This window comes from Paramisgurnus dabryanus, chromosome 19, assembly GCF_030506205.2.
Source record: "Paramisgurnus dabryanus chromosome 19, PD_genome_1.1, whole genome shotgun sequence".
NCBI classification, from domain to species: Eukaryota; Metazoa; Chordata; class Actinopteri; order Cypriniformes; family Cobitidae; genus Paramisgurnus; species Paramisgurnus dabryanus.
The window spans coordinates 3,704,296-3,716,311 of record NC_133355.1 but is presented as its reverse complement, the minus strand read 5'-3'; the positions used below and the strand labels follow the sequence as shown (position 1 = coordinate 3,716,311).

Here is a 12,016-nt window from a genome sequence, read left to right as displayed (position 1 = left end):
ATTTCCATGTCAAAGAAACCAAATCCAGTCATGGACATGTTGCGGTAATGAAAATTTCCCCCTTAAATGTGGAAAAACAGCAAAATTGGTTTGTATGATGTCCTTTGAAATGAAGAGATGTTTGTATCTGTATGCTTCTTATTTTGAAAGCATTTACTTTTATTATCAAAATGTTTCATGACACCTCATAATTCTGATTTCGCGAGAATCACCCGTGCGTGTGTCATCCCAACAACAGAGTTATCGTTTAGCCTTGACACGGGTGATTTAAATGCAGATCAACATTCATGACACAAAAAATATGCCCAGAGATCAGGGAGCTCCTCACTGTCTGTGCTGAAACTGAGATCAATGTTTAGTTTATTAAAACAGTTTACAGAAAATAATAAACTCTATGCAAATAAAGCAAAAATCAAACGATCCTGGGACACATTATCAGTGTATATTCAAGAATCTCTGTGTGAAAATAAAGTTTAATTTTGAAATTTGACTCTTGTCTGTGTGTTACAGGAGAAGAGCACATATCTGGGTCTGGTCAGCATCCCTATCTCCAGTATAACAGGCCGTCAGTTTGTGGAGCAGTGGTATCCCGTCATTCAGCCCAGTGTTCTGGCCAAAGGGGGCGGAGTCAGCGGTGGAAAGATCATTAATGCCTCGCTGCGACTCAAATCTCGCTATCAGACCATGAACATCCTTCCTATGGAGCTTTACAAGGAGTTTGCCGAGTACGTGACCAATAACTACAGGATATTGTGTGGCGTCCTGGAGCCTCTGTTGAGCGTGAAGAGTAAAGAAGAGGTGGCGTGTGCGCTCGTACACATCCTACAGAGTACAGGAAAAGCTAAGGTCAGTCATGACTCCGCCCCCTCCACGCTGACATCATTTCCTCAGTTTATATTCTATAAGAGAGATGGTATGATGGTTTAGTTTATGAATCAACTGTTGTCATTTCAATTAAATATACAGGTTAACTTATTGTTGGTGTGGACGAATTACCGTGACTAAAACTCAGTCATATAGTTTAAAAACTACAGAGTTAAATATTGTACTAATACAAATCTATACATGTATCTGGACCTAAATAGTAGACATTAGAAGAGTATTAAAGTTCAGTGCTCCAGTGACAGCTTGGGATCATTTCCTAGTTATGCTTTTGCCTAACGTTTCAGATTTCATTAACTATGAAACGGTATTGAGAGTGTAATTAGCTATGTTTCGCATCATCACACGGTTCAGTGACCTCACTCAGCACTTCCTGTGTCTGTTTTAGGACTTCCTGTCTGACATGGCGATGAGTGAGGTGGATCGTTTTATGGACCGTGAGCATCTGATCTTCAGAGAGAACACACTGGCCACCAAAGCCATTGAGGAGTTCCTGAAGCTCATAGCACATCGATATCTAAAAGACACCATAGGTGCGTAGAGATTAGGGTTGTGCCGATAGACCATACTATCCTGTACCGATGATAGTCAGATATATGGCTGATAGCGGGCTTTCATGTTTGAGGGTTTCACTTTGCACAAGAGAGAGTTTTTAATGCATGTGGATTTCTTCTCGCATGCACCTGGACCCAATGTGTGCGTCTTGGATTCTTGCTCAGACCTGAATGCGTGGCATGGACTCCTCCTAGCACCTGAACTTGTAATACGCATGATTCAGGACTCTTCTCAGCGTATGAGCTTGTAATACGCGCGGCTCTGAATTTCCACTAGAGAGGTTGTTAGGCACTCAGGGGTTTAAAACCAGCTAGTTTATTGTTCCTGCTCCCTGACACGCAGGACATTTTAGAGCGATTGGGCTTTAATGACACGTTCGGATTAATGGCTTCAGTTTTAAGATGGTTGCGGTGGTGACAGTGTTGCTCTTAGAGGAATCAGCTTCTTTTTTGTCCACCAATTAACCCTTGTGCATTGTTTAAATTTACTACCCTTTCGTGTTTAGTGGATGAAGATCAGATTAATATTTTTTCAAATTTTTTTGCATAAATCAAGCTCAGTACCGTTTAAAACTACCAAATGTACCAATAATTTCATGATTTTAACTCTTTAATTGCCAAGTTTATAAGTGGTATCACTGATTTGGTGGGAAAAAGACACAAAATGACATATTTTCCGTATAAAAAGTGATTGTGGACTGGATTTTTTAAGTCTTGGGGACGTCAAAGATGAGTAAAAATATTGGCTTTAATGCATTTGTAGTTTTTGTGCAGCATCAGTTTTTATTTTTTTCTCCCTCATTTATTGTAGTGGCTTTTTTTGCCACATTGACTTCCATTATAACCACATTTTTTGATTGAGAGCCATGACACTTTACTATCATGCATTCTTGATTGTTGATGGTTTTTCCTTTTGCAAAGAGGTCAAATTTGTAATTTTTTACACATTTTTACACCATGTGGCACTATTAACCCTTTAGTAGGCTTGCTTGTGCAAAAACAGAGCTTAATTTCTGGCTTGCCCACTGCAGTTTGTTTTTTCTTTTTGAGTTTTTGAAAAATGTAAAAGAATTTTCTCAATATGTGTAAATATAATTTCTGTCACCAAAAATCATTTGCTGAAACACAGAGAAAGTTGTGGCCAAATTAAGACTTAAAAAAAAACCTTAGATACCAATGATAGGAGATCATCAATAATACAGACAATCATGACACTTGTCTGTCTGTCTGTCTGTCTGTCTGTGTGATGATGTGATCATAACTGAGATGTTCTTCATGTGTTCAGGTGAGTTCATTCGTGCTCTGTATGAGTCGGAGGAGAATTGTGAAGTGGATCCTATGAGGACTCCTCCATCTGTCTTGGTGGATCATCAGGCTAATCTGCGTATGTGCTGCGAGCTGGCGCTCTGCAAGATCATCAACTCTCATTGGTCGGTTCATCAGTCTTACTAGATCACCATCAGAACTAAATAGAAAGAAATGATCATACCAGGTTAAAATCAATATAAAACCAACATTTTAACAACCCTGCAATCAATCTGAAACATTTTTACCTTTTGTAATATAGAACAGATTTTTATGAATATGCTAATTTTAAGTTTAGATCCTGATAAAGAGCTATGGAGATGTCTAGAGTGTTCACAGATATTTATGTTTTTGTACAGTATATTTCCTCGGGAACTGAAGGAGGTTTTTGCATCATGGCGCGTCCGTTGTGCCGAACGAGGTCGAGAAGACATCGCCGATCGTCTCATCAGCTCGTCTCTCTTCCTGCGCTTCCTGTGTCCTGCCATCATGTCTCCATCTCTGTTTAACCTGACACAAGAGTATCCATCTGAACGCACATCACGAACCCTTACGCTCATCGCCAAGGTCGTCCAGAGTCTGGCCAGCTTTTCAAAGTCAGTTGCTGGAGTTTAGTCTCACACATTCATGTTAACCATCACTTCTGATTTGATTTTATATTCGATGCAGATCAGTCGTTGTGTTTTGATGTACATGTTTGTATCTGCAGGTTTAGTGGTAAGGAGGATTATATGAGTTTCATGAATGAGTTTTTGGAGATGGAGTGGGGCTCCATGCAGCAGTTTCTCTATGAGATCTCTAATCTGGAGTGCGCGAGTAACGCCGGAGCGTTTGAAGGTTACATTGATCTGGGCCGAGAGCTTTCCATCCTTCACAGTTTACTCTGGGAGGTCATGGCCCAGCTCAGTAAGGTAATGATGTTAATAAATCCTTCAGTAGTATCGGTGATGAGTCCATGAGGATGTTATCAAACGTGCATGATCTTCTGTTAATTCAGGATGCCATATTGAAACTGGGGCCGTTGCCACGGTTACTGAATGACATCAGCGTGGCACTGCGGAACCCCCAGCTTCACCGTCAGGCCAGTCATCAACCACCTGAACGTTACCTGTCACGGCCCGCCTTCACTCGACTCGCTACCAATGACTTCCAGAGTCTCATGATGAGAGACCTTAACAGGTTAACAATCTCTCTCTCTTTGTTTAAATGCTATTATACATGATTATATTTACAATCGTATTTAACAAAGTAGTAGAGTAATACTTAGGGGTGGGCGATAAACTGAAAACGTAACATTTGTACACGTATTTAAGCATTGCAGTTTTAAAACAAGTGATTTTAAGTTACTGAAACACAAACAACCGATGCATGCGCTGTTTCTTTTTAAGAGGAGCGTGCAAGCTGCAAATCTGCTGCTCATTAAGCTCATGAGCATTTTGTCCGCTTTATAGGCCTTAAATACACAAATGCATCAAAATTCACATCTTTGCAATAATCCTCATAAACACGACCACTTAGGGCTAAAGAGAAAGTAAACAGCAAATGCATGTGTAACAGTATTTTGGATCTGGACTTTGGTCTTAAAGGGGAAGTTAACTAATTTAACTCACACTGCTTTTAACTAAATCACTTTGATACAATTAGGACAACGCAAATTCATTTTAACGCCACTAATTTTATTTGCGTGCAATTAACACAACGCGCAATTTCTGTTTGACCCTTGGTTGCCCATAGTTGAATGAATTGAGATGCAGCCTTAGACAGGTAATGTGACCTTTGCTGTCTAAATGAGTCAGAGGTTTTGATCAAAATAAGCACATTAGGCCTCATGTAGATCTAAAATTATCTTTATTTGTACGTTTTCTGAAAGGGTGTGCCGTCCTAAATGCTAATACACAAAGGATGTGTGTCCATCCACTTGCACATCTGACATTTTGTTTTAGTGTTAAAACATGCAGGAATTAGAAAATAAAGTTCAGGACTTGCTTGATGTTAAAGAGTTATTAAGAAAGATAAGACATGAAAACCATCTTCCTCGTGATGATTGACAGATCTGAAGCATGCACAGATGCACGAGCGCATGACCCTGATATATACACATCTACACAGAATTTAAAATATCTATTTTGGCAATAATTCACACAGATATAATCTGTTATGTAAATGTTTGATTAACTGTTGGGTAAAATATCTGATGTGTAAGATTATATTAGATCCTTGCATTACAGTAGATCTTAAAGCGTTTAAGTCCGTGTCTTAGTCTCAATTTAGTCTTTCTTATAGATCTTGTTTTTGACTTTGTGTGCTAAATCTATTAGTTTTACAGTGATTTTAAGCTATGGATGCTGTGATTTTGTTTTAGAACCTTAAAAAAGTCATAGATTTTTCTCAAAATTAACTTTGCTGACTCTGTCAACTTCAAACACGTTTAGCTCTGTCACTTTATGTCAGTTTCCAACAAATCATGCATCATTTTGAAGTTTTTTAATAGAGAATGACAAAATATAAATAACTCATTTTTGACCATCTGCATATTCATTCTCAATTTGCCAGCACGGGTCACAAATGATGAAATGGAGAAAGAAAAGAGTCTTCTGAAAGAAAAATTAATGTAAAAAACAAACTAAATGAATCCTATTGTGATATGAGTTCAGTTTGTTCATACCGCCCACCACTAGTAATACTATACAAACTAAAATAGAGGCACAGTTAGACTTTACTAAATTTATTTACTACTGAATTTCATGAACTAATTGTGTGTGTGTGTTTAGCTCTATAGATGTCTCTCGTCTCCCGTCTCCGACAGCCGGTTTGTCCGGCAGTGGAGTTCTGTCTCATCCCGGAATGGCCGCTTTCTCGGAGCGTGATCACCGTGGAAACAAAGATGTGTTCTATGTGAGCCGCCCTCCTCTTGCACGCTCAAGCCCCGCCTACTGCACTAGCAGCTCTGACATCACTGATCCAGACCCAAAGGTAAACACACACACGCACACCTCTGTGTTGTATATTTTTATCTATTGTGATGATGTTGTTGTTGTGATATAGTTGAGTTCAGAATCACATTTATTTTGCTCATGTTTAAAAATGGTGTGTAAAGGAGATGCATAAATCTGCTAACATCTGCATAACAACCACCTAGAATATGAAATATAAATCAATTTTTTTCGTGTGTTGTTGCATCTCAGGTTCTCAGCGTGAATAAGAGCGTTTCTATGATGGACCTTCAGGACTCTCGCATCAACAGCGTGTCGAACCTGCACTCCGTCAACGATATGCTCAACTCGTCTCAGGGGTCTCTCGCCGGGCTAGCAGGGTTCGGTCCTCTCAGGGCCGGAGGTCGCGTTTCGGCGGGATCGGGCGCGTCGAGCATGTCGGGCGGTTTGCGTCTGAGTCACTCGGGCGGCCTGACGACGGACTCACTGTCCCAGCAGCAGCAACAGCAGGCGGCCGCCATGCACGTGCCTCTTTCCTTCCAGAACCCTCTGTTTCACCTGGCTTCCGACGGGCCGCAGTACCACACGCCACCCCACGCCCCCGCCGCGGCACCTCCCCCCCTGCTGTTGGCCCCCGAAACCGAGAACGGGCATGCGGGATTCGGCATGCCGACGTTCGGACACAGCGGCTTCTCTCGCAGCGAAGACCTGTCGGCCCTACGCTCGCAGAACAGCCTGGTGCAGCCCAACATCGTCCACTCGCACAGCTACAGCGACGACTTCACGCGCCACAACCAGGCCGACTATGCCCGCAGACAGCTCTCGCTGCAGGTGCAGGTAATACGACCCATGGGGTGTTTATAGAGCGACTACACTTTATGGTGAAAGCGTTTTTTGTCATCTAGTGACAGGTGGAACAATTTTCGATTGAAAATCTCTCCCTTATTGTTTCCTATCAGGAGAATCTTCAGCAGCAGGTTTTAATGGGCATGGCCCCACAGACGGCGACCGGCACCGGCACGCCCGCTTCTCTGGCCACTCCTCCGACCACCATTCATCCTGTCCGTCAGGCCTCCGTGGCTCCTTCTCCCGCTCAACGCGTAAAGCCTCAGCCCTCCCACCAGCTGTCCATCAGCTCGGCCGTAAACTCCACACCGCCCAAGGCCCGTCCTCAGAGCGGGAACCTGCTCCAGTCGCCCGAGTCGAGTTTCGGGGCGAGGCAGGCCCCGAGGCAGCAGTTGTCGGTGAAGGAAAGCCCCGCCCCCGGACTGCCGCATCAGTCCAGCACGGCTGCCGAGAACGCAACCGGTCAGGGGAGCGCTAACGAGAATGTCGAAAACACACCGAGCAACCAGACGGCCAAACCTGCGCAGCAGACAAACCAACAGCATTTATTAAAGCCGACCATGAACAAACAAGTCAGTCAAATGTTGAGTTTAATTGACTTACTTTGTTAACTGGTTAGTGATGGGAGTGTCTGTACATCCTTGATATGGGTCAAATCTTCACCTTAGCTGCTCAGTTGCCTAACCAATAATTTAATAATATCTAATTGTCTGATGCTAGTTTTACATAGTTTATAGAAGAGTCTTGAATTGGCAAACCAGATTATCTCATGTTATATTCCTATACATGTCTGTCTCATTGTGTATTTTCTTCAGGGCTCCAAATCTCCATCCACCCTCAATCCCCCCACAGCTGCTTCCGAGCGTACGGTGGCCTGGGTCTCCAACATGCCACACCTGTCTGCAGACATCGAGAGCCTCCGTGTGGACCGTGAGGATTTTAAATTGAAGGAACACTCGAAGAGCATGGATGAATCTCGCCTGGACCGGGTCTGTGTTTACACGCCATCTATACTTTATACACAACATAAACAGGACAGGGTGTGTAGTGAAGCAGATGTTAGTAGTACTAAGATGCTGACCTTACAGCTTCTCTTATTTAAGGTTGTAAAGGGGTGTAACGTTTCCGGTACATTTCCAGAAACATTCCATGGGAACTTAATCTTGGAAGCTTAATGGGAATTGATGGGAATTATTTGAGAAATGTATATAAACTTTATCATATACAAACGATAATTCCATAGATTAAATATATTTATCCAAGTTTTATCATTAAACTTACTTGACTTGATGTAGTCCCTTGGCTTAAATGCAGCAAGTGTGGCTTCTGTGGTTGTCAAGGCCTGGAAAATGGAGAGGAATTCCCAATTTAGTCCCATAATTTCCCGTTATCCCCTTATATTCCCATTAATTACCTTATGTTCCTGTTAATTTGCATATATATTCCCGTTAATTCCCATATATTTCCATGAATTCCCTTATATTCCAATTAATTGACGTTAATTCCCTTATATTCTTGTTAATTTCTATTAATGTCCTTATATTCCCATTAATTCTCTTATATTCCTGTTTATTCCCATTTATTCCCATTAATTCCCTTATATTTGTGTTAATTCCCATATATATCCGGTAAATTCCCATATATTTCCATTAATTCCCTTATATTCCCATTAATTCACGTTAATTCCCTTATATTCCTGTTAATTTCTATTAATGTCCTTATATTCTCATGAATTCTCTTATATTCCTGTTTATTCCCATTTATTCCCGTTAATTCCCTTATATTTCTGTTAATTCCCTTCGGATGAGACGTTAAACCGAGGTCCTGACTCTCTGTGGTCATTAAAAATCCCAGGATGTCCTTCGAAAGAGTAGGGGTGTGCCCCGGCATCCTGGCCAAACTTGCCCATTGGCCTACTAATCATCCCTCATACTAATTGGCTAAATCACTCGGTCTCCTCTCCACTAATAAGCTGTTGTGTGGTGGGCGTTCTGGCGCAATATGGCTGCCGTCGCATCATCCAGGTGGATGCTGCACATTGGTGGTGGTTGAGGAGATTCCCCCATTCATATGTAAAGCGCTTTGAGCACTGAGAAAAGCGCTATATAAATGTAACAAATTAATGAATTAATATATCCGATAAATTCCCATTGCTCCCGTAAATTCCCTTATATTCCCATTAATTATGTTCTTGTTAATTCCCATGGAAAGTTTCCAGCCTTGAAAATGTCTGTAATTTTGCTTCCTATCCCTACTCTTATTACCGCCAGTTCTCATGTAGAGATGTATTTCACTCATAAACATTATAGACTTTAAACAGGTTGTGAATCACACACACGTGTAAAGGTCAGTTTTGTCTCAGCTATTGATGGAAATGCTGCCGTCTTAAACCGGTTGTGTGAAGTATTATCTCAGAGTTTGACTTGAAATGTGATGTGTGATGTGCAGGTGCGTGAGTACGAGGAGGAGATTCACTCTCTGAAGGAGCGTTTGATGATGTCACACCGTAAACTGGAGGAATATGAGCGGCGTCTGCACTCGCAGGAGCAACAGACCAGTAAAATCCTGCTGCAGTATCAGAGTCGACTGGACGACAGCGAGCGACGTCTGCGCATGCAGCAGATGGAGAAAGACTCGCAGATCAAAGGCATCATTAACAGGTCAGACATGAGCCAGATGAACGCTTTCAGTACTGATCATAGTGCATTATGGGAATCTGTACATCTGTGTGTGTGTGTGTTGTAGGTTGATGGTGGTAGAGGATGAACTGAGAGGAAGTGGCATGCCAGACCTCAAAACCAGAATATTTACAGAACAGGTCTGTACACAAACACACAGAGTACACACACACACACACACATAAACATACACACATAAACATGCACACACACACACACACGTCACCTCTCAGGTGAATCATTCAAATAACAATGACTCGTAACTCATCTGTTGTGTCATTCATGTTTGTCATGTTTGTGTGTGTGCGTGTGCATGTGTGTTGTGTGTGTGTGCGCGTGTGCATTGTGTGTGTGTGTGTATGGTAAGGCAGTGGATGCAGTGGAGTATCCAAAGCATCTTACAGTTGTGGGTTAGATGTGTAGTGCTGTGTAGTTCAGCCTGACTGATGTTCGGATTAAGAAAACTATTGCTGATCACTCTAAAGCATTTCGATTGGCTGACAGTGGTAGGATGACCTCAGAGAGGGGGCGGAGTCCAGCGCTTTCCTGTGATTGGCTTGACACACAGCAACCTCTAATCACTTTCTCTCTTTCTGTATTTTTGTTTGTTTCGTCCTTTTACGTGTTTCTGTTTTTTGTTATCAGAAGTAAAATTGTGATTCCCATCGTGTTGTTTCAAACTCATGTGACTTTATTTCTTCTGTGGCTGAAACATGACACAATAAAAGCCCATAGTGACCAGCATTAGATCCTCTGAAGTAGGGCTGCATCGACTACAGTAATCCATAAAATTCATTTTATTATTGATTAGTTGGTCTGTGACATCACATGTTCCCGCACCACCATTGGACAGCACGGACAAGCGTCCTCCTATTACAGCCTGAGCTATGCACTTATAATTAAAGTCAGACGCTGTTTTCTTCATACAACGCAAGCTGCACATTTATCAGGGGCTTCTTCTTACTGCGCAGTCAGCTTGTTTAAAAGCAAAACAGTGTTGCCAGGTCCGCTGCGTTTAAGCCAAGTTTTTCTTTTAAACTGCAGGTTGGGCTTTTTTCTACAGGTTAGAGATGAAGGATTTATGTTAATCAGTTGTTGGTATTTGGGCTGTGAATATTCATTGGGATGCTTTTGGACTAATATTGATTGCTCATTGGGCTGGTTTAGTCACGTGGATCTGGCAACACTGACATAATAATGACAGAAGCAAAAGCACAAACGAATGCTGGTTAATAAAGGTTTCATTTCCTTTAATATAAATGAATTTGTATTTGTTTAATTGTTTTTTTTTATATATAAAAATAGTATTAAAACTAAGCATTTGTTTTAAAGTAAGGGGAAAATCCAGGTTTTTATTAGATTATGAATAATTGATTATGAAACTAATGGTTAGTTGCAGTTCTACTTTAAAGTCAGATGAGAGGTTTATGTGAGGATCACATCTATTTATCTCAATTCTTCAGGACTCTCAGGAGAAATAAAATCTTTTCGGCACCTCTTTCATCCGTCCGTCTCTTCTTCTCTCTGTTCTTCTGGCCTCCTCACGTTGGTTCAGCTTCTGTACTGCATGTCGTTCTCTTCTCTCTGATAGGACGATCTGTTCTCCTTGGGTTCGAATGATTCGTGTCTGCTTCCAGTAGGGGAGGCTGTTGTGACGGTGAAGCCCAGCTCAGGTGTTTCATCTCTGGGTGGTTCCTCCGTCAGTTCCCCCTGGAACGGAGCTCTGCCCCCTCTTCCCCCCCGCCTGCACCTCAGTCACAACAGAGAGGTCGGCGGTGACCCGGGCTTCACGCGGGCGGGAGAGGCTGTGGTGACCCGGAGAGCAGAAGGGCCAGAGTAGAATAGTCAGGCAGAAGAAGCGCTGTATGGAAAGTCAAAGAGAGATGTTTTGTGTGTGTGTGTTTGTGTATGCGTGAGTGTGTGTGAATCACTCATCGATTATACTTAGTTTTATTTATTTGACACTTTTCCTTATGCACAATGATTTAAAGGGGCCATGGCATGAAAATCAGACTTTTTCCATGTTTAAGTGCTATTATTGGGTCCCCAGTGCTTCTATTAACCTAGAAAATGTGAAACAGATCAACCCAGTAACTTAAGCCCGATTTATAGTCGTGGATAAGTTTTATCCGTACCCTGTGCGTAACTGTGTAGCTTGACGTGCACCTCGCAAAATTTTTAACAGCGCGTCAGTTCTACGCGGACCGCAAGCGCTGTGATTGGTCCATCAGAACCCCTCCCGTCAGGTAAAAAAAACTGTGTCATAGATATTTTCCTTTTCAGGGGTGAAAACAAAGATGAGCCAAGTTGAGGAGTGATTTAACTCAAAGTGAATCAAAAGTCGTTGTTTATTTACTTCCGTCATTGCTGGTCTTCTCAAATCATACACAACAAGTTGCTGTTTCTTCTTCGTTTGTGGATTAACTTGCTAAGCTTCTTCTTTGACGGTCGCGCTGCTACTGTGGTTACACGCGTGGAAACTGCCAACCAGTGGTTTGCGCGCGTGTTTGCAAGTTGACGCGGACGATGACGCAAAAGTATAAATGAAAACCGACGCGGATCCTACGCCGTCGCGGCTACGCTGTAGGACTTACGCACGACTATAACGAGCCCTTTAGTTTTGGTAAACCCTTCTCTGCAAGCACGTGGAAAATTAGGTAATTGAAATCTGGCGCTCCTTATGATGTCATAAGGAGATCTTAATATAATAATACCACCCCTTAATCTATACTATCCAAACACAGCACAGCCATTTAGTGCAGAGAGAAAGAGAGAGAGAGAAAATAATTCACATCACAATTGAGTTTCATTTGCAACA

General features: G+C 42.1%; 1 protein-coding gene across 3 annotated transcripts in view; it reads left to right on the top strand.

Moving 5' to 3' along the window:
- The window catches only part of syngap1a (synaptic Ras GTPase activating protein 1a), a 56,060-nt gene that overhangs the window by 40,855 nt on the left and 3,189 nt on the right, over positions 1 to 12,016 (top strand). For 2 of the 3 annotated variants that reach the window (XM_065283650.2, XM_065283661.2), the window contains 12 exons: positions 511 to 846; positions 1,271 to 1,415; positions 2,722 to 2,866; positions 3,101 to 3,337; positions 3,451 to 3,652; positions 3,739 to 3,920; positions 5,513 to 5,714; positions 5,927 to 6,511; positions 6,634 to 7,092; positions 7,336 to 7,509; positions 8,969 to 9,180; positions 9,266 to 9,338. In XM_065283650.2, the coding sequence (XP_065139722.1) occupies positions 511 to 846; positions 1,271 to 1,415; positions 2,722 to 2,866; positions 3,101 to 3,337; positions 3,451 to 3,652; positions 3,739 to 3,920; positions 5,513 to 5,714; positions 5,927 to 6,511; positions 6,634 to 7,092; positions 7,336 to 7,509; positions 8,969 to 9,180; positions 9,266 to 9,338 (2,952 nt within the window). Of the gene's footprint in view, positions 1 to 510; positions 847 to 1,270; positions 1,416 to 2,721; positions 2,867 to 3,100; positions 3,338 to 3,450; positions 3,653 to 3,738; positions 3,921 to 5,512; positions 5,715 to 5,926; positions 6,512 to 6,633; positions 7,093 to 7,335; positions 7,510 to 8,968; positions 9,181 to 9,265; positions 9,339 to 10,789; positions 11,423 to 12,016 lie in introns of those variants that run through there. The other variant, XM_065283670.2, reaches the window with a different exon arrangement.